General features: G+C 46.3%; 1 protein-coding gene across 7 annotated transcripts in view; it reads left to right on the plus strand.

Annotated features, from left to right (window-relative positions):
• Positions 1–21,810, plus strand: part of LOC108927230 (kinesin-like protein KIF21A) — a 38,275-nt gene extending 16,465 nt beyond the window's left edge. Inside the window, exons 7-36 of one of the 7 annotated variants that reach the window (XM_018740370.2) lie at positions 837–952; positions 1,055–1,250; positions 1,616–1,805; positions 1,904–1,967; positions 2,050–2,253; positions 3,448–3,492; positions 4,476–4,563; positions 5,084–5,198; positions 5,320–5,508; positions 6,793–6,992; positions 7,081–7,188; positions 7,450–7,518; positions 7,735–7,880; positions 7,984–8,128; positions 8,234–8,428; positions 8,626–8,727; positions 9,767–9,932; positions 10,507–10,527; positions 11,251–11,308; positions 11,455–11,509; positions 12,000–12,211; positions 13,049–13,174; positions 14,034–14,162; positions 15,402–15,538; positions 16,019–16,193; positions 17,748–17,912; positions 18,224–18,341; positions 19,089–19,259; positions 19,400–19,599; positions 20,088–21,810. In XM_018740370.2, the coding sequence (XP_018595886.2) occupies positions 837–952; positions 1,055–1,250; positions 1,616–1,805; positions 1,904–1,967; positions 2,050–2,253; positions 3,448–3,492; positions 4,476–4,563; positions 5,084–5,198; positions 5,320–5,508; positions 6,793–6,992; positions 7,081–7,188; positions 7,450–7,518; positions 7,735–7,880; positions 7,984–8,128; positions 8,234–8,428; positions 8,626–8,727; positions 9,767–9,932; positions 10,507–10,527; positions 11,251–11,308; positions 11,455–11,509; positions 12,000–12,211; positions 13,049–13,174; positions 14,034–14,162; positions 15,402–15,538; positions 16,019–16,193; positions 17,748–17,912; positions 18,224–18,341; positions 19,089–19,259; positions 19,400–19,599; positions 20,088–20,178 (3,996 nt within the window). In that variant the 3' untranslated portion in view covers positions 20,179–21,810. The remainder of the gene's footprint in view (positions 1–836; positions 953–1,054; positions 1,251–1,615; positions 1,806–1,903; positions 1,968–2,049; positions 2,254–3,447; positions 3,493–4,475; positions 4,564–5,083; positions 5,199–5,319; positions 5,509–6,792; positions 6,993–7,080; positions 7,189–7,449; positions 7,519–7,734; positions 7,881–7,983; positions 8,129–8,233; positions 8,429–8,625; positions 8,728–9,766; positions 9,933–10,506; positions 10,528–11,250; positions 11,309–11,454; positions 11,510–11,999; positions 12,212–13,048; positions 13,175–14,033; positions 14,163–15,401; positions 15,539–16,018; positions 16,194–17,747; positions 17,913–18,223; positions 18,342–19,088; positions 19,260–19,399; positions 19,600–20,087) is intronic. The other 6 variants (XM_018740372.2, XM_018740371.2, XM_018740373.2 and 3 more) reach the window with 6 other exon arrangements.
• The last annotated feature ends 2,666 nt before the right edge of the window (positions 21,811–24,476 follow it).

Consider the following 24,476-nt stretch of genomic DNA (forward strand, 5'->3'; position numbering starts at 1 on the left):
TAGCTTGCAGTGCATAGCTGCTTATGCTGCTTACAGATTTATCCATTTATACAGCCAGGTAATTTTTACTGTATCCATTCAAGGTCAAATACCTTGATCAAGGGTGCTAGACCATGATGTGGGATTCAAATCTGGATCTTTTCAGTCTAAAGGCAATGGAAATATTTGTGTAAACACTGCACCAACTGCTGCCGTTTGCACTGTGCTTTCAGAGTACATTTACATTTATTCATTTAGTAGACGCTTTTCTCCAAAGCAACGTACATCTCACAGAAAATGTGTGCATTACCTTATGAGAAAGACATAGCTGCAGATTTTCCTTCACCAAATGCACCAGCATTCATCATACAAGGAGCTGCATGAAACTTTACCAGAATATTGCCGATTCCTAATCACCTTCCTAGTAGGTTTTTTTTTTTTGAGAATATATAAACAATTTACATTACATTGCAGAAGTAATTCTGTAAAGGACTGATCCGAGCATGATCATGAACAATTATACCTTACAGCCGTGAAAATTTATACCTGACGGGCATGAACATTTATACCTTACATGATCTTAAGAGATTATTGGCGGAGTGAGTTCGGAAGAGATGAATGTAATACCCTGTTACACAGGGTATGATGGTACTTTATGAATCCCTGCAGGGAAATGTCCTATAACCCATGAGGAAGTGCTGTTCCCAGGCAAAATAGACAGACATTAGTTCAGTTACACAAGACAGTTAAATAAGAGCAGCGAGTCTGAGGGCACATGGCAGCGCCCCTTTGTACACTATACTTGAATAGTCCTGTGCTCTGACATATTCCCTGGTCTTGTTTTTCTTGCCGTTCAGCTGGCTCTCGGCAATGTCATCAGTGCTCTGGGAGACCGGAGCAAGCGAGCAACCCACGTGCCTTACCGCGACTCCAAGCTCACTCGCCTCCTGCAGGACTCCCTCGGGGGGAACAGGTGCGCCGGTTCTTCCTGCCATCTTGTTTGTTTAGGACTGTGATGAGTGGTTTACAGAGGACCTGATAGAGAATTGTTCATGTTTTTTGCGGCACCCCCCAGCCAAACGGTGATGATCGCGTGCATTAGCCCATCAGACAGGGACTTCATGGAGACCCTGAACACACTGAAGTATGCTAACCGGGCCCGGAACATCAAGAACCGGGTCATGGTTAACCAGGACAAGGCCAGCCAACAGATCAGCGCTCTCAGGACCGAAATTGCCCGGCTGCAGATGGAGCTCATGGAGTATAAGACGGTGAGAAAGAGAGGGAGAGAGGGTGGGGTGTGTCGGGTAGCTTTGCTCCACTGAGAGGGCCGCAGACAGGAGGTGGGTCACTGCTCAGGGTCACAGAACCCACAGATGCACAAATTTTTCCAACTGCTTCTGTGTATATCCTTGTAAAGAGAGAAGAGGTATGCTTTTAAAATACAGCACAAGACACAGCTGTGTGATAGATTTGTAAGTGTGTGTGTGCAGCAACTAAAAAGCACCATAGGCGTAACTCCACAGAAGGCTGTCAGCTCGGGCACCTCCTTTCTGACAGTTTGTTTTACCGGGATGCATCTCAGCCTGCAGTGCGACTTGATGTGCTCTTTGTTTGCCCCCATTCTGCGGAGCAGGGCAAGCGCATAGTTGGGGAGGATGGCGTAGAGAGCATCAACGACATGTTCCACGAGAACTCCATGCTGCAGACGGAGAACAACAACCTGCGTGTGCGTGTCAAGGCGATGCAGGAGACCATTGACGTGCAGAGAGCCCGCCTCACACAGCTGCTTAGCGACCAGGCCAACCAGGTGCTCGCCAAGGCAGGTGGGTGTGTGTCTCCCCCTGCTGGCTGCCAGCTGCTCTGTGCAGGTGGTGAAGATGATCGCAAGTATGAATCTAATCACTTGTGTTTCAATCTTCAGGTGAAGGAAACGAGGAGATTGGCAATATGATACAAAACTATATTAAAGAAATTGAAGACCTCAGGTATCTGCAGTGCTTTTCCATAGCTCGGAAAATGGGAATCGTAACCACGGTGCCTCGGTCATGGTTTGGTGGCTGTTTTCAGGGCGAAGCTCCTGGAAAGTGAAGCAGTGAACGAGAACCTCAGGAAGAATCTCTTGCGTGCCTCCACGCGGTCCTCCTTGTACGGCGGTCCCGGCTCCTTCTCCCCTGCGCTCCTCGCTCCTGAGAAGGAAGCTTCTGACATCATCGAGCTCGCGAAGAAGGACCTGGAAAAGCTGAAGAAGAAGGAGCGCAAGAAGAAGAAGAGGTAGAGGCGGGTGACGGGCTCTTGATCTCTGGTGCCGATGACCAGTGGCTGGGGGCTAGTGGGTCTGGTATTTATCTATCCCATCCTCCTCTCATATCCTGACATGTTCCCCTGTTTAACAACCTGTGAGGAAGCGTGAGCCAGAACTGAACTCGTGATTCTGCAGTAGTGTTCACAGTGCAGCTCTTCTACAGGGTGTAAAAAATACCACAGCTGTGTCAGTGGACCTAAGAGCCCCGAGGATGAGATTACATTTCTAGACGAATATGGTACAGTCCAGGTAGCTTTAGCTCATTGCGGTATGGTACACATTTTCAGCGAGCTGCCATACTGTAAGAGCCCATGGGGCTTTGAGCTTTATGCTGCGATGCACGTGGAGACAGAAGGGCTAGTGCTGCCAGCGTTTCTTCATCCTCTCCAAGTCAATAGAAGCAGGGCCCTTCAACACACAAGAGTGGCCAGGAGGGACTGGCAGCCACTGCTGCTTTGCCCCTAGAAGTTCATTCTTTAGCCTTTCCTATAAGTTGTAGGTTTTTTGTTTTACTCGCCTCACCTGCTAGTTGTCACTTACCTACTGTTTGCGTCTTATTTTTCTCTCTTGCGTTTCTTATATCACTGCTACGCTTAATAAAACTGAATTGAAACTGAATTCGGTTTGTCCGAGAGGAAGTTACCAAGCTGTCCCCCTGGGAGTACTGTAATTGGGACTGTGACCCTTTTTAATGCATTAAGAGTGCATGTTTTATATGGAATTTAGTGAGGTTTTACTTGCTCAGTCAGAAACTGCTGAGCTTTCCGGTATCGCTTCGGCTTGAGCACAGTGAAAATAGTATGGTATATACCACAGTATGGTGCTTGTGGAAATATGATGGAAGAGAGAAAGGGTGGATGCGTGACATTTGAACATTGACACACACAGGTAGGGTTTTCTTCAGGACCTCATGGGCCAAGAAATCCAGTAGGTGGTTAATTTTATGGAAATGACATGCTCTGCCTGCATTCGAACGTGAGTTTCCACATACGGTGTTGCGCACTTTGTGAGGCACCTGCCATGGAGGTTTTTCCCAGGTGACCTCCAGGCCTGCAGGCATGGCTGGCTGCCGCTGTGTCGCCCATCTCTTGTCTCTCTCTGACCTCTTCTTCCTTGCTGCCCCTGTGCTCCCCGGTGTGCCCTTTCCCCCCACCCTTCGAAAGGCTTCAGCTGCTGGAGGAGAATCGGCTGGAGGTTGAGGACAACAGGTTGGATAAGTCGCTTCCGCTCACTTTGCTAACGCAGCCTGGGTTTCAACAGGTAGTTGCCACACCTGAAGGAAAGCCCACCAGCAGCTGCTGAGCTTCTTTAACTTCCCCGATCCCCTCCCTGCCAAAATACCCGTGACCAGTGGCTGTGACCAGTGGCTATGACCCGAGGCCCTTACATAACACGAAGGACGCCTTACTGCTCTTGGCTCCTTCTCACCACATGCCTTCTGGGTCGCACTTGGTCTGAGTGGATGACCGTCTAGGCGCGGCTGCGGTAAAAACAGTGGCACAGTGACCGGAGGTGATCTGTCTGTGGTCCTTCTGCTCTTATAAATAATCTCTCCTATAAAGCTGCACATACCACAATACAATATAGTGTCAAAGTTTTACTCAAATGTAACATATGCTGTTTCCCAGTCTGTCCAACAAATGAATCCCTTTACATGTAACGCAGTGCTGTTTGAAATCACACAGGTGGGTTTTGTCAGCGTGGTCTGGTAACTACCCTTTTTACCGCATAATATCCTGGCCTCTTGTGTAATCAACATGCCTGAGCTGTTTCTTTCCCACCTCATGTACCAGAGCTCCAGTCATTCACCGACCTCTCTGGGATGATTGAAATAGTAACACACCTTGACCTGTTTGATTCTCTGGATTTTATGTTTTTTTTTTTCTTGTACAGCTGCTGTTGGATTTTTTTAAAATTAACCAAAGTGGTTTTTTTGTACCCCTTAATTTTTAGGTGTTTGTTTGGGTCTCGTTAGGTTAGGAAAAATATATTTTAGAATTTGTCTGTGTATACTTCATGCATGTTATATATCTAACCTGGGTATTTCATATCTGCTTGTCCAGTCATATACCATAGAATGTTGGTGCTATTTTTCTTAACTATTAATACCATTAGTTAAGTAAACAAGTGCAAGGAAGAGAGGACTGTGCTAAGTTATCTCCAGTGTAAGCTTGCTTGTGCTCTGTCCCAGTGTGATCAAGGAAGAAGTTCCTGACAACGAGCAGGATAAAGGTGCAGAGAAAGAAACGTCGGAACGAGCCAGTGACGAGGTGGAGTTGGTATGTCGTGTTCCCTCTGCTTGCATGTGCTCTTTGGATGCCCAGTCACTGACAGGGCTTCTCCCACTGGACGGCACCCATCGTTAAATGCTTATATTTCTGTAGTCGGACAGGTACAATTGTTCTGATACCTGTTTGATAGAAAAGTGGCAATAAATTACAGTAAAATATTGATGTCATGGAAAATAACGCAGTTTCTTTATGATAGCTTTCTTGCTAGAAGGCACCAAAGTTTGTCAGAAATTAAGTGAAATATCGTGTTATTTTGGGGAATTTCTCGTTTTATGTTTGCTTCCTTTCATGTAACCAGCTGATTTTTTTTTTAAACTTTAATTGCAGTTCACAGGGATATTTCAAACCCTAACGTTTACTTATTTTGGCCTCTCCATTATATTCCAAATTTGGGCAGGTGTAGAATTTGAGAGAATTGTAGGTAAAATGCTTGTAAAATGTAGATGTCAAGTGGGTGACTAAACACAAATTAATGTCGAACCCTGCCTGTGATTCATGGTGCCAACAGGAGGGGCAAGAAGGTAGTGATCACGAAGATGGAGATGAAGAGGATGAGGAAGAAGAGGAAGAAATGGAGGCGGAGGAGAGCTCTGATGACTCTGATTCTGATCTTGATGAGAAAGGTGAGACCTCACCCCCGAATCCTGAGAGTGTTATGGATGCTTTAACTCACTGCTGTTAAACCAGTGGGATAACATCCTTGCTAATTCCACTTGGTTCATTGCTGCTCACTGTCTGTGGCAGAGAACTTCCAGGCGGATCTGGCCAACATCACATGTGAGATCGCCATCAAGCAGAAGCTGATTGATGAGCTGGAGAACAGCCAGAGGCGGCTGCAGACCCTCAAGCAGCAGTATGAGCAGAAGCTGATGATGCTCCAGTGCAAGATCCGTGACACACAGCTGGAAAGGGACCGCGTGCTGCAGAGCATGAGTGAGCCCCACATTCACCTGATATTGCTTCCATGTCCTCTCATCCCTGTCCTAGGTGTCTTGTCAGTTTGGTGTGTGCAAGGAGGCCTGACCCAAGCATTTACATTTACTCATTTAGCTGACACTTTTCTCCAAAACAACTTACAATATTAGGCTTCGTACAATTATTTACTCATTTATACAGCTGGGTAATGTTTTACTGGAGCAGCTTAGGGTAAGTACCTTTCTCAGAGTACTACAACAGGTGCTTTAACTGGAGATGGGATTTGAACGTTACATTACATGTACATTGATTCATGTATCAGATGCTTTTCTCCAAAGCAACGTACATCTCTGAGAACAATCTAAAACATGCACAATACCAACTGAAGGAGAGATTTGGATGCAAACTCATGATTCTAGAGTACAGTCCGTTTGTCACATACTACAGTATAAACCAGTGTAGATTACACAAGTAGCTCTATATAGGCTTTTCCATTATAAATCAAATTTTTGGTAAATTCTTAGTCATAAGACATGTTTACTGAACACATGGGAAATCAGAGGAGCAGTAAGTCAGAGGAGAAAGAGGTGAGTTTTGAGACTCTTCAATGTAGAGAGAATTCAGCAGTTCTGAGTGAGAGCGGGAGGTCATTCCACCACATCAGCGCCAGAACCAAAAACCTTTGTGCTTCTAATTTTGAGTCAGTTTTGTGTGTAGGACCACCAAGTGAGCAGAGGTGGAGGAGTGTAGCAGTCTGGTTGAGGTGTAATAATTATCAGGTCCTGTAGATATCGGGGTGCAGATACATTGATGGTTTTGTGGACTGTAACCAGAGTGTTGAATTTGATCTGGGCAGCTATAGGAAACCAATGTAGAGAGACAAGGAGGGGGGCGATACATGGGAACAAGTCAAATATAACTCGTGCAGCACCGTTCTGTATAGGCTGTAGAGGTTTGATGGCAAAAATCCCAGAGTGGAGAGAGTTGTAGTAGCCAAGGTGAGATATCAGTTGTGTAGAGTTTGTTGTTATATAGGGATGGATCCTGCAGATGATATGCAGTATGTATCTGCAGGACCGGCTGTGACTTTGACATATTGACAGAAAGACTTGAATCAGGCTCTTAGCCAGTGATATAGGAGAAATTAGCAAGATGTCCAGTTTTAGAGAGTTCTCAATAGGACGGCCCAGCTGGGAGTTGAAGGATCTCTGTTTTGGGGAGACTGAGGACCTGTGACCTCTGAACCCAAAGGCAAAAGCTCTAACCACTGCACTTCCTGCTGCACCCTTTGACTTTCTCCAGGTTCAGTGGAGACATTCACTGAGGAAAAGGCCAAGAAGATCAAGGCAGAGTATGAAAAGAAGCTGAGCCTGATGAACAAGGAGCTGCAGAAGCTCCAGGCAGCGCAGAAAGAGCACGCCAGGCTGCTAAAGAACCAGTCTCAGTACGAGAAGCAGCTGAAGAAACTGCAGCAGGATGTAGCAGAGATGAAGAAGACAAAGGTACGCAGCCAAGAGTCTGTTCAGTGGTACATTTTTGTACTGTTTGAGCAACATGGGAACTTCTTGTTTCCCGTTTCCGTTTGTTCAGGTTCGTCTGATGAAGCAGATGAAAGAGCAGCAGGAGAAGAACCGCATGACTGAGTCAAAGAGGAACCGAGAGATCGCAAGCCTGAAGAAGGACCAGCGCAGGCAGGAGGTGGGAGTGGGTTACTTGGTAGGAGAGCATCTGTTTCTGGACTACTGGGTGTAAGGCCTGCAGGAAGTGGCGAGATGCCTTGTTATAGGGACTGAATAGCCAATCGACCACAGCCATGTGATGGCTAAACCAACAAGAGTGGCGGACGTAGCGTCTCAGGGATTCACATCTCAGTTTCTTCAGTTTTTAAGGTTAGTCCACAATTAGCTTTGCATTTTGGGTAATGATGCATCTCCTGTACTCCTGTGTTTGACCCCACAGCATCAGCTAAAGCTGCTGGAGGCCCAGAAGAGACAGCAGGAGCTGATCTTACGCAGAAAGACTGAGGAGGTTAGAGAGACTTGTCTGAGCTGCTATCTCCTTACAAACTTCATCTAGTTCACAACTTCTTTTCAAGCTTTCTAAATTCTGTCTGCTTTTAATTACTTCTATATCAGTTACCTAAGTTCTGAAACCTAAAATACAATTTAGGCAATAAAGAAAAGCAAGTTTTTTGGGCTCTAATGACTTTCTATGCCCTGTGTAATTTTTCTGTGGTTTTATCAGGTTACAGCCCTAAGGCGTCAAGTGAGACCAACATCTGGCAAAGTAAACCGCAAGGTGAGCTTGCCAGAGCCACTTCAGGATCCATCCCATCGGACCTCCGCAGGCCGGATGCCCTCCAGCGGGGTGGCGTCTTCCAATGGAACCAGGTATCTCTGTGATCATCTTTCGGTTCCATCCAAGTGCAACAGTAATGTGGACACATGTCCTAGACTAGATGGCCAAACTGACAGTTCTGATTTTGCGGTACAGGAAGTACCAGCGGCGGGTAGTGGGCGTTTATTCAACCAAGGTGGCAAGGGCCAAGTGGCAGTCCCTGGAGCGCCGCATCAGTGACATCATCATGCAGAGGATGACAATCACCAACATGGAAGCTGACATGAACCGGCTGCTCAAGGTGCGTCCTGCTGGAATGATCTTTCAGCAGTCAGTGATGGCTACCGTTGATGATTTGCAGCAATGTTCATTTTTGTGCTGCCTGTTCCTGGCATGGGACTGACAGCAACGCGAGGAGCTGACCAGGCGGAGGGAGAAGGTTTCCAAGAAAAGAGACAAGATGGCCATGGAGGGAAGTGATGCCGAAAAGGCAGTCCTGTCTCTTAACGAGGAGATGGAGTCGCTGACAGCCAACATTGACTACATCAACGACAGCATTACTGACTGCCAGGCCAATATCATGCAGATGGAGGAGGCCAAGGTACTTGATTTGACTCTGCTAAAATTCTCATATTTAAGGCCTGTTTGAGCATCCTAATTTTCTCACAGGGATTCAGTCAGCATCTCTTTTATTCTTCAGTAACAGTTTAGTATGGCCAAGAGTTTTGATCGGAGCCCATGTGATTTGGTGAGAGAATATAAATTTGACATGGAAACTTTGCTGTTTGTGATCCACAGGAGGAAGGTGACACCATGGACGTGGCAGCAGTGATCAGCTCCTGTACCCTTTCAGAAGCTCGCTTCCTCCTGGACCACTTCCTTTCCATGGCTATCAACAAGGTACTCATCTAACTCCAGCGGTTGATATCTACCGTTGGATGTGACTTTTACTTGGTTTGCAGGTACACTTCTACAAATGGTATAATGTTAAATACAGACATTCCTCGATTTACGAAAATAATCCCCTCCTGAAAATGGTGTGGATATAGAAATATCGAATACCTAATGCTGAGTTCCCATTATTTTAAATAGGGGAAAAATAATACTGTGTTCCCATCCTATCGAATAACCCCAAACCAATTGTCTCAAATACCACTAAAATGCTGTAAAACACTTTTAGCACAATATTAAACACTTACAGTTGCACTTACTAGCAGGTGCCTTTGTCCAAAACAATGTACATCTGAAAACAATACAAAAGTGCATTAGACTTTTGCTGTCCTGCTTCCAGACCATGCTCAAAACCCAGGGGAGTTACTTCTCTAAAGTATTTCCGTACTTGTCTTTTTAATTGATCTATTCTCTGTAGGAGGAACAATACACCAAACAGGGATCCACTGAACTTATCACGTTTATTTTGAACAACTATCTAAAACTGCACACTGCTGCTAAAATGAAAGAATACCTAAAAAGCATCAGCTAAAATTTTCCTGCTAACTGCTCTGCTGTCTCCACAATCATTCAGTTATACTGACACAGCACAATAGGGCTGACAGACACTCCTGTGGAATTTCATACACTTCTCATAATGCCTCCCTCTCTTAAAGCAACACTCACTTTTGCACGCCAACAGAGATTTGGATGCAAACGCACCAGTTACATTAGTGCATTTCTGCTTCACTCATGCAATGTGCCACTTTCAAACGCTTTGGGTAAATTTAGTTTTTTGTTCTGTAAATTGAAAACTCGTTATCAAAAGCTGAGAGCCATTATTATGAAATTTCCGTTAGTTTGTGAATTAAGGGATGCTTATATATGCTTGTTACAGCATATAATGTAAATATGTAACTGTTCCTAGGGTTCGCTCAGAGTAAATGTATGAAAGTCTCGTATCAAACACCACCATGTGAGTACCTTGTCTGCACCCTGCCGCTCTCAGGGCCTGCACGCTGCTCAGAAGGAGTCCCAGATTAAGGTGATGGAGGGCCGGCTCAAGCAGACTGAGATCAACAGCGCCACGCAGAACCAGCTGCTCTTCCATATGCTGAAAGAGAAGGCTGAGTTCAACCCAGAACTGGATGCTCTGCTGGGCAATGCGCTGCAAGGTAGCTCCTCTGCCTGTCCAGACTCACCTACTGCCATCACACCACAGGGCCCCACTGCATGCTTTGGACCCGAGGGTCCTCTGTGCTGCAGCCTCCAGAGCAGATGCTGCTTTTTATCGCGAAAATGGTGATGGCGACTGATGGCCATGGCCTGGAGGAAACTTACGTGTTCTGCATAGAGTTTCTACATGTCTGCAGATTTGAACCATCTCCTAGTTGCACTCTGAGTGATTGATTAATTATTTCTTGAATCGGCATCCTAGACCCTTGAGAAATTCTGTATCTGTTATTTTCCTACCTGCTTGGCGATGACGAGGGCTCCAGCCTCAGCCTGCCCACATGGGTGCTGTTCAAACTGGACACGTCTGGCATTTCTACCACGTTCAGTCCTCTGATGTTGGCAGCAGCATCTGTTCCGGTTGCTTGCTTGATACAATTATAAGCCTCTGGTACATGGTTGATCGATGTAGAATGTTGTCCTTTCTCATTTCACGTGGGTTCACTTGAGGGACTGATTTCATTTGTGTGCCACTTTTTGTTTATTTTTGTTCCCCGATTGGCTGAATTCAAACAGAACTAGGTAACATACCAGTGGGTGAGTAACGGTCACGAGACTGTCCATCCCTTCACTGTGATGCGTGCATGGGTCCCAGGACTAACGAGTGGGCGTAACATCGTGACGCAGTGCATGTGGTGTTACGCTACCAGGCTTCCTGCCATCCTGCCGCTGATATCATCTTTGTGGAAGACACCGCTCCTCTCCCCACCTTGCTCTGCCGTTCCCATACTGCAGCTACACATTAGGAACCCTTAACTGCCATTAGTTTCCCCTCCAACATAGGGTGCATAGAAAACATGCTTTGTTAAATGGTACTTGCAGGTGGAGCCAATTGGTTTGTATTAGTTTCCTCCCTTGTTGTCTCCTCTGAAGTTGCCCTGATGTTTTTTCAGTCCACCAGTGACCTCCTAACCCTTTACTTTATAGTTCTTTTGAATTCAAAAATATATTAACTAGTGTTTTGCTGCAACTCCAAAACAGCATGACGGCGAGAGTGTCTTCATTGGCTTACTTTACTTTTTAATTGCAAGTTTGAAAATAGCGTCTGCTTGTATCTTTATTTTCGTATGTTTTTATATAGACCAAAAAGGTGGGTTTGAGCTTGTTACCCAAGTAACTTACATAAACACACAGCACTTGTGTACAGAATGTGTGTTCTACAAACTTTAACAACAACAAAATTATGCCAGTTATTCTTGTGTATAGTATGTTCCTAGTGTGAACAAAGTGCAGTGAAATGACGCTTTTCTGGTTGCACAGAGAACAGAGACGAGAGCAGCAGCGATGAGTCTGCCCAGAGTCCTGGCGCGGATGGAAGGTAAATGTCCCAGCTTTTGCCGTCCATCATGGAGTCATCCCAACACCGAGCAGGGCTTTTTGTGTACGGGGTCGCTATGTTGCCTCTCAGTGATCCTGTTTCAAAGAGGAACAAGTTGGAAATTCACCTTACCTTTGTCACTGCAGCTCCTTGGCCTCTGACCTCATGAAGCTGTGTGGTGAGACACGACCAAGGAGTAAGGTATTTCCACTGTGCTCTGGTGGCACAAAGACAGATAGAGATAAGTGCAAGGGGGGTATTACATTTATTCTCTTAGCAGATGCTTTTCTCAAAAGTGACTTACAATGGATACTATGTAGTGTTACTATCCCACACACCTTATTGACCAAGGTGACTTATACTGCTATATACACTACTTGCAATGGGTCACTCATCCACACATCAGTGAAACATTCTCTTTGTTACTTACACACTATGGGTGAACCTGAAGAGCATGTCTTTGGACTGTGGGAGGAAACCCACGCAGACACGGGGAGAACATGCAAACTCCACACAGACAGAGCGGGGATCGAACCTATGTTCTCTCGCACCACCCAGGCACTGAGACAGCAGTGCTACTCACTGTGCCACCGTGCCGCCCTGTATCAGATGATGCTTTCAACTCTGTGTACGGGTTACCTTTGTTTCTCATGCAAGGTTGAGCGTTTTCCTGCTTCTGTCCCCTGCACAGGCCCGCAGAAGAACCACTACTCAGATGGAGCTGCTTTATGCCAACAGCAGCGATCCCTTTCCGGACACGTCTGCTGGGGAATTCTCGTCCCCACTCCTGCCAATGGCTGAAAGCCAGGAAGGGGTTGGGGACCTGGATATTGTGGGGGCATCACATAGGGATAGGGACCTCATGGCTCCTCCCACAGGCTTGTCCTTAAAGCTGGGTAGCATGTAAGTGTGGACGAGCACGCTCTAACTGCACCAGCCTTGTTGCATGATGAACTGCTTGACGTTTGCCGCCGCTTCTTCTGCACTCCAGTTCCTGTCTTTGTGATTTCCTCCCTTCTTTTAATGCGCCTCTTCAGATTCCCTGCACCTTGCTGCTTACCTGTTGAGGTAATGGAAAACTAACTAAAAGTAAGCCTGAAGTGACGGTGATTCAGGCTCTCTTTCGCTTGAGCGCTCCGCGGGCAAGCCGTGCCCTTTCATTCTCATCTCTGCACACACTGAAATATCTGTTAGCCGCCCTACTTGGCTCTGCACTGTGGACAAGGCAGCTTTTACCTCTCTTTGCAGCAGATTGCACTCCTACATGTTACACTGATCTTGTTTAAGTATCATTTGGACTCTGGTGTTGAGGTTACGCCCCAACACGTACATTCCCGTCCCAGGGCTCTTTCCTCTGCACGTGGTGCTGTTTGCCCTGCTTCACACCGCAGTTTTCCTCTGCTGGTTATACGGCTGTTCCATCACTCTGTGCAAAGCAGCCAAGCTTTTGGACCACTGTGGCTCCCAGAGATCCAGACACCACCCATAACTGAGCTTCCTAATACCGCTCTTAGTGAAGATGTGAAGTTAATTCTAAAAAGTGCTTCCTTCCAAAACCCCAGTTGAAGAAGGACCTTTGAGTTGGAACTCGGTAACAGGTAATGGTCTGCATTCTCGAACCTGTGCTGCACGCCGGCCACAAACGCTGTCACGGGGTCTTGTCATGTCACTGTGAGCTCCAGCTCCTCCACAGCAGCCCACATGCTGTTTAACTGTAACAACCGCCTGTCTGAATGTCAGCTCCAGCGTCAGACCTCCATCAGGGGCCGAGAAGAGAGCGCCCGAGTCATCCCCTCTCACCCGGAGGAAGATGTATGAGAAGGGACAAATGGCAGCTGACAAGGTCAAGGGCAAGGAGATGAAACAGTAAGATGTAGCGCCGCCCTTCTGACCTGGGGCTCAAGTGCCTGTGTTTAACGGCAGGGCGTGTTGCCCTCTGCAGCTCATGGTTGGCACGCTCTATTACCAAATGAGCAAGGAATCTCTCTGCTCAGACCTTCTTTAAGTCCTACACTGAATGTATTGGCATGCAGTATAGTTACTTATCAAGTAAGCATTCTTGTTTCATGCAGGAATTTTAAGTTTTCATTTTTTTTCCTGTATATACTTCCATAAGTATAAATCAACTCAGAATTCCGAATAATGTGGGAACTAAAATAGGCCCTTGACATAAATTAATAGTGCATTCAGTGTTCGACTTGCCGATTAAAATCATTATTGCCTTTTGATTTGACTGAGAATTTCACCTCGCAAATGTAACACTTCAACCAGTCTATTGTTTCTCTAATTTACCCCAAAAGGAAACTGCTCCTTCGGGGTTAATGGAAACATGGGAACAGCTGCTGCCTCATATCACTGCAGTCCAAGGCTTATGCTGCAGCACCTCGTAATGCGTGATTAATAAAGCTGTTCAAGAACCATTTCCAACTAGTGTGGGCAACACACAGGAACCTTCATGCAGAAGCACTGTTCTGTGACACCAGAGAGTGTGTGTCCTTCAGAAAGAGTCCAGCACCACAGTAACAGTAAACTTTTAATAGTAGCCCAGCAAAGGGATGTAGGAAAGATGCTGTGATGTTGGTGTGAGCTGGTATGCTCTTCAGTGACAGTGGACCCCTTACTGCAGTTCTAGAAGTGTGTGTGTGTGTGTGTGTGTGTGTGTGTGTGTGTGTGTGTGTGTGTGTCTGCCTGATTGGACCCTCAGCCTCTATGTCTGCTGTTGCAGCTCCAGTTCAGGGACCCCTGAGGCCAGCCCATCACCCCCCTCCTCTCCTGTCGGCCGCTCCCGTAGCCAGCAGAACGTTTTTAACCGTCTAAGCATTTCTCTTGAGAGTGGAGATGCTCCACATGATAAGTAAGAGAAGAAATCCATGCAGAAATAACTACTGAAGATTTTTTTTTTTTTTTTGGGGCCATAGCACTGAGAAAATATTTACAGCTGCATTTATAGCATAATTATGCATAAACATCCCTCATTTAGCTGACGGTACAGTTTAAAAGACACAGTATGTATGTGTACGCACAGGAATGTGAAACCAGTTATATGATGACAGTTTTAGTGAGGCTAAGAGCTAGGTGATGATTAGGAGTTAAACACTTAGTGTGGAATAGAAAATGTTTACACATCATAACATGATGCTTATTGTCAGCATGGTGTATACTTTGATGAGAGCACAGTGGACTCAGCCAGTCCTGCTCTTCTGTAGATTCCTTTACTCCTGTTCATCATCCTCGTCTTTTCCCTATCTCGTTTTGGGCTAACCCTCTTTGTTCCCTTTCTCTTTCTCTTGATCGAGTGACATGTCTTGGGACAGAATAGTTCCTGCACCTGTTCTGTTATTAGACATGACATCACAATCTATCTCCTGATCTTCTGCCTTGGCTCGTCTTTACCAGCCAGCGGCTACCAGGCATCAATAGAGGTGACCTCCTCTCGCACTTAACTACCCATCCAGCAGGGTTACAGGTTACACTGACTTTTTGCAGTGTTACTCTGCAACAACATAGCTCTTGTTTTGGTCCTGGTTATGTCGATACATCACCACTGCCTTCCGATCCTGCAAGGCCTGCTAATACTACATCTCCTGGTTTGCGTTCGTTTTCATACGTTACATTTGTAACGATCATCGTGTCTTTGTGGACCATCATTAGACCCACTTGCTGGCGTTCCACACCCACCTAGGGTTCCACTCATGTTCCTCTCCTGCTGGTTGAAAATCCTCCTGCCCCCTGAGCCTCTGGCTATCCCTCTCAGTGACTCTGCAGCCTCGTTTTGGGTGTTTTGACAGTGCCTCCAAGGGCTGTATACTGGGTACAGGTTTACAGGGTCTTTTGGGCATCTTTGTTTTCTGCCCTACCCTGTTATCTTGCCACCTTCTCGACTGATGCATCTTGCTCCCTCTTTGTTTGGTTTGTTTTTGTTTTGCCGCATGTTGCTAGGCAACTGCATTGTGTGCCTGCTGTTGTGCCCATGCCTTTTGGTGCTTGTGCTGCGTTTGTGAATGTGCCAGGGGAATTTCCTGGGATGTTGTGTTACATATGAGCATTGCGAGTCCCTACTTGTAACATCCTGTCTTGCGTGCCCCGCCCGCAGAGGCGTGATCAACCCTGTCCCGTCCTTCAAGAGCAGCAGGGCATCCATATTACACTGCGTCCATGTGGCGGAGGGGCACGCCAAGGCCGTGTTGTGTGTGGACTCCACCGATGACCTGCTCTTCACTGGATCGAAGGGTCAGGTTGCCCATTTCTCAGCCCACCTCCCATTCATCTCACTGCACTACTCATTACACATTAGAAACACTATCACACTCCACTTTTCGCTGTGGTAATGCTTGAAAATGTACCTCATCAATTATAGCCAATTGCACATGATTGTCATTGCTTGGATGATTCTTCTCAAAGTGTTCATTTAGACTACATAAGTATGTAAATGGATAATAGCTTTATTAATCCAAATTGAACATTTTTGTTGGCGCAGATCTAAAGATATGACAGCACAGTTTTAATATTCATTACCTTCAAATTTACCCACAAACAATGTCATTTGTTACAACCTGGGTATGGTTATACCTCAGTTTGTGATACAGTGAATACCAAGTTCTCTGAAATGGATAGGGCAAAAGGCTGTTCCTTTCACCTTACGTTCCAGCTTTTCTTGCCTTTAAGCATGCAGGGTGAAAGGGCTGATCTCCTCTTATTGCTACCCCTCAGACCGTACCTGTAAGGTGTGGAACCTGGTGACAGGACAGGAGATCATGTCTCTTGGGGGCCACCCCAACAATGTGGTGTCTGTGAAGTACAGCTCCAGTTTGGTCTTCACTGTCTCCACCTCCTACATTAAGGTGTGGGACATCCGTGACTCGGCTAAGTGCATCCGCACACTCACGTGAGTCCCTGTCACTGCTTGTGTCTTTTTGTAGCTTTACAGAGTCTTGAAAGATCTTATTTGCTCTTGAGGCCACCATGTTGGGGATGACACAAAAAAACAATAATTACATTTAAGTGATGAACAACTCTGCGAAAGCAGATGGGGAGAGATGTGATTGTTAAACTGCAATTAGTTTCTGTCTGTTTAAACCATCTTGCAGCATATGTTACATGGGTGGCTGCATATAGAATTAAGGGCACAATTTTTAAAACAACATTAGCACTACAGTAGCATTACATGAGCAGTGGTGTATAGTGTTAAGAAGATATTGTGACAAAGTAAATTTATGGAGAAGATGGATCTTGAGAGAAGTGTCGGAAACAGATGTATTTTGAGTTCCTCCTTCAATGCTAAGAGGGATACCTCTTGTGCATGGGACCACCAAGTGGACAGAGTTGGAGGAGTGTAGCTTTCAGATTAGGGTGTAGCGAGTCTTGTAGATACTGGGGAGTAGTTCCATTGATGCGTTTGTAGGCCTTAACCAGAGTCTTGAATCTGATACAGGCAGCTATGGGAAGCCAGTGCAGAGAGATGAGAGTAGGTCAAACACAACTCATACTGCCGTATACTGTATCAGCTGGACAAGTTTCTTGGAGGAGGCCAGAAGGCCAGACAGTAGAGTTGCATTGGTTCAAATGGGAAATCACCATGGCCTGGAGTTCTGTAGAGTTTGTTGTGAGATGATGTATCTACAGGACTGAGTTATGGCATCGGTGTGTTGAGAGAAGGACAGACTTGAGTCAATTGTTGCGCTGAGGCTTTTAACCAATGAAGTAGGTGAAATGAGTGAATTGCCAGTGAGTTCTCGACAGGAGGACAGGCCAGCTGGGAGCTGAAAGATATGTTTTGCAGAGGCTGAGTTGTAGAAGCACTTTACGCTAAATAATTGACATTTCTTAATCTCTTTGCAAAGAAATTTACAATAAACATCAGGCTTTGAAAATTACAGTGCAGGGTCACGGTGGTCTGGAGCCCATCATAACAGTAGAGGGATTAATGCAGCTACACCATAGATGGGGCACCAGCTTGTCAAAAAGCAGTTATGCACTTTCACTCACTAATACACATAATATGGACAATTTAGTCAGTTTTTTTTTTTCACCTGGAACACATCTTTGGGCTGTGGGAGGAAACCAGAGCACCCAGAGAAAACCATTGTGAACAAAGGGAAGAAATGCAAAACCTTTGCAGACTGAGCTGGATCTGAACCCTGGGACCAGCAGCTGTGAGGCAACAGCACTGCGTGCTGAGCCAGTATACCACCCAAGACCATAGTAATACGTATGATGCATAAATGATGGGGATTTTAAGCTTGGATTCATATGTGTCCAGAGCAGTTCTGACATTCTACACTTTCTGATTTCCTATGTGTTTACAAAATAAGGCAGAAATTGCATTTGATAGGAGCAGATTTTCAAGAATGATTTAGGCAAGGGAAACCAGTGTTTGACAATGGCTGTCTTATGTTCTCTGAACAAAACTTGACGCCTGTGTGTGTAATGTATGCTGTAGGTCTTCTGGTCAGGTGGCAACTGGAGATGTCTGTGCTTCAAACACTAACCGCACGGTCACTATACCCGCCGGAGAGAACCAGATCAACCAGATTGCCCTAAACCCCAGGGGTACCTTCCTGTTTGCTGCAGCTGGCAACTCAGTCCGGATGTGGGACCTGCGAAAGTGAGACACCTTTATTTGCACACCTAGTCTAGGGACAGCTGGTAACATAGTGGTTAGACCTGCTGCCTTTGGATACAAAGGTCACAGATTTGATTCTCACCTCCAGCTGTAGTGTCCTTGAGCAAGGTACTTAGTCCTAAATTGCTCCAGTAAAAATTACCCAGCTGTATAAATGAGTAAATAACTGTAGATTGATTCACAATGTAAGTCACTTTGAAGAAAAGTATCAGCTAAATGAATAAATGTAATATAACAATCTGATGTTATGCAGTTGACCGGCCTGATTTATGGGTGTGTCTTCTCTGGGGCAGATTTTCGTCTACAGGAAAGCTGACGGGACACCTGGGTCCAGTCATGTGTCTCACAGTGGACCAGACGGATAACGGCCAGGATTTGGTCATCACTGGCTCCAAGGACCACTATATCAAGGTGAGGAGTCTCTGCATGAGAAGAGCACTTTATAAAAAAAAAATAAAAAATAAATTGAATTGAACAACATGCTCAAAAAGGGATGTATCCTGCACTCTTGGAATATGGCTTCAATCAGCTTTATTTTAAAGAATGAGGGAAAAACAACTAGTATGCGTCTGCTTTTATCCTATTAGTCTGCTGAATATAGATTGTAAAATTTTTAATTTAGCAAACTTTGGCACCTAGGTTTGAACCTGATAAAACTATTTTTTTAAAGCCAGGTTAAGTCCGATAACAAACATCATGCTTTAAATATTGTAAACGTCATTGCTGAAGAGCAAAAACCTGCTTTGAATATCTCTTGATGCAGAAACAGTGCTTGACTGGGTAGAATACTGTTTCGCATTTGCCATCATAGAGAGGCTCAGGTTGGGTAGTAACTTCATTAGCCCAATTTACCTGTTATATTTAAACCCTTTAGCACACACCAGTACAAATGGCTTTCTGTCTGAGAATTTTTCTGTTGGCAGAGTGTTGACAAGGCTGTTTCCTCTCTACCACACTTATGATTGAACCTTTGGCAGAAGCCATTAGGAGGAATAAGGACATGGCCACCATAAAAGCAGGGGAGGAGGACCATCGAATTTCTCTGTATGCTCTGTATGATGTTCTGCTATACCTGAGCAATGCTGAAACGTCAGTCTCAACAGTTTTAAAGGTCTGCAGCTTTTCACCCCTCGCTCTGCCTTCTGGATTATTCTTCAGCTGTTTGATGTGACGGAAGGTGCCATAGGGAGTGTCAGTCCCACGCACAACTTTGAGCCACCACACTACGATGGCATCGAGTCCCTGACTGTTCAGGGTGATGGGCTCTTTAGCGGATCCCGGGACAATGGCATCAAGAAGTGGGACCTGCCTCGCAAAGACCTGCTGCAGGTAATACAGGGCCACAGGTGTGACCTTGGTAAGGCTTATAAGATGAGTGTTTTTTTTTTTTTTGGTAATACCCATAAGAAAAGGGGAAGAGTTTGATTGAGAAATAACGTATCCATGTTGCCGTGTCCCTCTGCCCACAGCAAGTGCCGAACGCACACCGAGACTGGGTGTGTGCACTGGGCGTGGTGCCTGGCTTGCCTGCCCTCTTGAGCGGCTGCCGTGGTGGAGTGCTCAAGCTGTGGCACTCTGACACACTGGCACCGCTTGGAGAGCTGAAGGGCCATGAGAGCCCCATCAATGGTATCTCAGTCAACAGCAGTCACCTGTTCACTGCTTCTGAGTAAGTGGGGCACTCGCACAGCTCTCAGCGATCACACGTTCACAGTCTGGAAATGGGGGCTTTAGCACTTCCTGGCCAGCCACATGCATGTGCGCTCAAATCTACGTAGACAGTAAACAAAATCGAGGGACAGACCTGTGCATATTACTTTTATTGTGAGGGCAACAGGTAACATAGTGCTTATAGCTGTTGCCTTTATAGTTGAAAGTCCCAGGTTTGAATCCCACCTACTACTCTACTGCCCTTGATCAAGGTAGTTACCCTGAACTGATACAGCAAAAGTTACCCTGCTCTATAACTGGATATATACCGAAAGTCACTGCTGAGGAAGATCACTGAATGCAATTGAATGTAAATTATTACTGCCTTACCCAGTTACTTTTAGAAAAAGGAGACTTGGTTTTATGTTTTGTGGTGTTATCTGATCAACTGTATACCCATGGCTCCACTGTTAACTGACTGCTGCTGTTTACCTATGTGATTTACAGTGACCGAACAGTGAAGATCTGGCGTGGGAGGGGGTCACTCGATAACATGTTGGATGCAGCAGATGCTGTGGATGAGAGCGGCAGCAATTGAGCAGAGCACCTCCTCACTTTGCCCTTTTCTTGGGCAAATGCAGCAGAAGAGTTCCGCATCACAGTGGACTTACGGAACTGTGGGGTTCAGGGGGCAGCTGGGCTCCTGACGGGCCCACCAAGTCACCAACTTGCCTGTTTCGTCAGCCACTACTCAACATTTTAACTGAGGGCTTGCACTCATGCCGTGGAAGACCTGCCATGTCGCGTGTGTGTGCGTGCGTGTGTCCGTGCGTGTGCGCGTGTGCGCTCCTGCTCTGGCGGGAAGCAGGAATCAGCAACCGGAACACACACTGGTCCAGCATGGGGAATCCAGCATTGTGTAGCCAGAATCGCATGACACATCTCGGTGATTCCGTGTGCTGGGCCTACACACGCTGGCTTGAGCTTCTGTAGTCGTAAGTGCAAATGTGTCCATGTTACCCAGACTAGACCGACACGTACGCTTCAGCCATTAAGGACTTGCTTTAATGTCAATAAGTGCAGAAGGATTTGTGACCAAAGTGCGGGACAGCAGACTTGTCGGCGCTCTGCAGTACAGCACTATGTTATTCACAGTAGAAGTGTAATCTTTCCATGTGCTCCACAGTAAGTGTTCCTGCAAGTAGAGGTCAGCTATTTGGTCTTTTTGTGCACTTGTTTTACATCCTTGTCATTCTCCAGATGTTTCCTAACATGATGCTGTCGACCCCCTCGACATACTGAACTTATACCCATGCTGCTAAGTCGTCTGCACACTAACTCGTAGAGATTCCGGGCAAGCTCCACTTGCTGTAGGTATGAGCTGTACGCAGTGTTCTGTGTGAAGAGGCGTGTTACTGTGCCTGTACTGTATGCCTCATACTTTAGAATAAGCCCCTGCCCCCCCAGGTTCATTCAGTTTTACCTTTATGTTTGAAGCTTTATGTATATAAGAGATCTCATTTTTCTTAGTTGCGGACAATTGCCTGACTTTCTAGCAGATCTAATGTCAGATGCCGTGTAAAATAAATGTCATCTGTCAAAAGCAGTTTAAGGCAAGTTGTGTTTTTCCACACTATATCATTAATGTGAAACTGGTTTACACATAGTGTGTTGTTGGTGAGTTATACTGGAAAAAGGTCACAATTATAAATAAATACTGTCATGAGCATCAAATAGCATCTTCCCAGATATGAGTCCTGCTGAAACCTGAGCGTTGGTGACATCCAAGGAGAGAATGAAGGCCCTGCAGTCGCCTGCAGGTAATGAGTGCCTCCTCCTGCTGGGTGGCAGTGTTCTTCCATTAAAAGCCTTTCTAAAGGGCCCAGTACTTCAGTAAACATTTTGAAACATTTCACCCACCTTTGCTGTCAGCAGCTTGATTTTGAACATTTTGTGTGTTCAGTGACGTCACCTTCTAACAATGAATGGCACCAGTTGAGTATTAGCGTAGGTCTTCATCAAGATCCCCCTTCAGAACCGTAGCTTTAGAAACCTGAGCGCCATGGTGGTGCGGGGCGAATGACTCAGCTGATGCACTCTTGGATCAGCAGCGTGAAAGTACCGTGCTGTAATTTACCCTCATTCCAACAGGCCGCTGTGCATCTCTAACATACCACAGCTCTGAGTCACTCCGGTTGACTTGACGGCCGCGCTTTCACCGCACCTGGAGCCTGGGGCCCTCCTGCTCATCCAGCTTTCAACAGCTGGCCCTGACGTGTGGCAGTCACGGGACTTCCTTCCTTACAATCGGAGAGAAAGGCCTCTGAGTGGAGACACATCCGTGTCTGAGCAGTGTGGGACGTGAAAGATCAGAGGCCACCTCTGCCGACCGTGGTGAACATTTCAGAATGATGACTTTACTACAACAGTTCTGATTTGAGTGTATGGTAGGTGTTGCTGGTCAGCGCAAGGTACAATTCAGTGTTACATTCTGAGAACACACTGAATGAAGCTCATGACAACTCATTTTAAGTTTCAGAATAGAAAAAATGCTTTATGATTAAATAATTTTAAATCACTGTTACCCTTTGTCAAACCCCTCTATGGACTTGTGTGTGCATAAGGAATTAAGACTTTGTCAACGTCCCAGTTACAGTGTTTGTAGTTCATTGTATAAAGTGTGTGTGTGTGTGTGTGTGTGTGTGTGTGTGTGTGTGTGTGTGTGTATACTATGTCCGGTTGGTTAGCCATTACCAGTTTGTCGATCTGGAAGTCCCACAGGATCTTAGCTTGGTCATTCTCGACCACCCTTGGGGGTGTATCCCACTTTGATCCTGGGACTTCCAGCCCATACTTGGCACAGATGTTCCTGTACACTATGCCAGCCACTTGGTTATGGCGTTCCATGTATGCCTTGCCTGCTAACATCTTACACCCTGCTGTTATGTGCTGGATTGTCTCAGGGGCATCTTTGCACAGCCTGCACCTGGGGTCCTGCCTGGTGTGGTAGACCCCGGCCTTTATTGATCTTGTACTTAGAGCTTGTTCCTGTGCTGCTATGATTAGTGCCTCTGTGCTGTCTTTCAGTCCAGCTTTGTCCAGCCACTGGTATGATTTTTTTGATATCAGCCACTCCTTCAATCTGCCGGTGGTACATACCGTGTAGGGGTTTGTCCTTCCATGGCGGTTTCTGTTCTTCCTCGTCCTCCTTCTCGGGTTTCTGCTGCCTGAGGTATTCACTAAGCATCTCATCAGTCAGGGCCATCTTCCCGATGTAGTCAAGGATCTTTGTTGTTTCATCCTGGATAGTGGCTCTGACGCTCACTAGTCCTCGGCCTCCTTCTTTCCGCTTAGTGTACAGCCTCAGGGTGCTGGATTTGGGGTGAAACCCTCCATGCATTGTCAGGAGCTTCCTTGTCTTGATGTCAGTGGCTTCTATCTTTTCTTTTGGCCAGCTTATTATGCCAGCAGGGTATCTGATGACTGGCAGGGCGTAGGTGTTGATAGCCCGGACCTTGTTCTTCCCATTCAGCTGACTTCTCAGGACTTGCCTTACTCTCTGTAGGTATTTGGCGGTTGCTGCTTTCCTTGCGGCCTCTTCATGATTCCCATGCGCCTGCGGGATTCCAAGGTACTTGTAGCTGTCCTCAACATCTGCTATGTTGCCTTCTGGTAGTACAGTCCCCTCAGTTCTGGCTACCTTCCCTCTCTGTTACCATCCGGCTACACTTATCCAATCCGAATGACATTCCAGTGTCATTGCTGTAGATCCTGGTGGTGTGGATCAGGTAGTCGATGTCTCGTTCACTCTTGGCATACAGCTTGATGTCATTCATGTAGAGGAGGTGACTGATGTTTACTCCATTCCGTAGTCAGTGTCTGTAACCAGTCTTGGTGGTGATCTAGCTGAGGGGGTTCAGGCCTATGCAGAACAGCAGTGGGGACAACGCATCTCCTTAGTAGATGCCGCACTTGATGGTAACTTGCGCAATTTGTTTGGAGTTGGCCTCTAGGGTTGTTTTCCACTGCCCCATTGAGTTCCTGATGAAGGCTCTTAGTGTCCTGTTGATCTTGTATAGTTCTAAGCATTCCAGGATCCATGAGTGAGGCATCGAGTCATAGGCTTTCTTGTGGTCAATCCAGGCGGTGCACAGGTTGGTCTGTCTGGTCTTGCAGTCTCGAGTGACTGTTCTGTCTACCAATAGCTGGTGTTTTTGCTCCTCTGGCATTTCTACCAATTCCTTTCTGGGCCCCGCTCATGTATTGAGCCACATGCCTGTTCATCTTAGCCGCTATGATACCCGAGAGCAGCTTCCAATGTTGTGCAGAGGCAGGTTATCGGGTGACAGTTGGATGGGACTGCTCCTTTCTGGGGGTCCTTCAGGATCAGGACTGTCCGGCCTTCTGTTAACCATTCAGGGTGGGTACCATTCATTAGCAGCTGGTTCATTTGTGTTGCCAGATGCTCATGGAGTGCAGTTAGCTTCTTTAGCCAGAAGGCATGGATCATGTCAGGGCCTGGTGCTGTCCAGTTCTTCATACTTGAGACTCTTTCTTGGATGTCTGCCACTGTGATGGTTACTGGGTCCTGTTCAGGGAGGTTGCTGTGGTCTGCTCTTAGATCCACTAGCCACTGGGCTTTGTTGTTATGTGAGGCCTCCTTCTCCCATATGTTTTTCCAGTATTGCTCAGTCTCCAACCTTGGTGGGTCTGCTCTCATGTTATTACCCTGCCACTGAGAGTACACTTTGGAGGGTTCTGTGGAGAACATCTGGTTTATTCTTCTGCACCTCTTCAGGCGGTTAGCCAAGGCTGAGTGTCTTTGCTTGGAAGTTTCTAAGGCCTCAGGTATAGACAGCTTGCTGTACTTCTTAGGCAGGGTCTTCATCACACCTT

The sequence above is a fragment of the Scleropages formosus genome, chromosome 2 (assembly GCF_900964775.1).
Source record: "Scleropages formosus chromosome 2, fSclFor1.1, whole genome shotgun sequence".
Lineage (NCBI taxonomy): Eukaryota > Metazoa > Chordata > Actinopteri > Osteoglossiformes > Osteoglossidae > Scleropages > Scleropages formosus.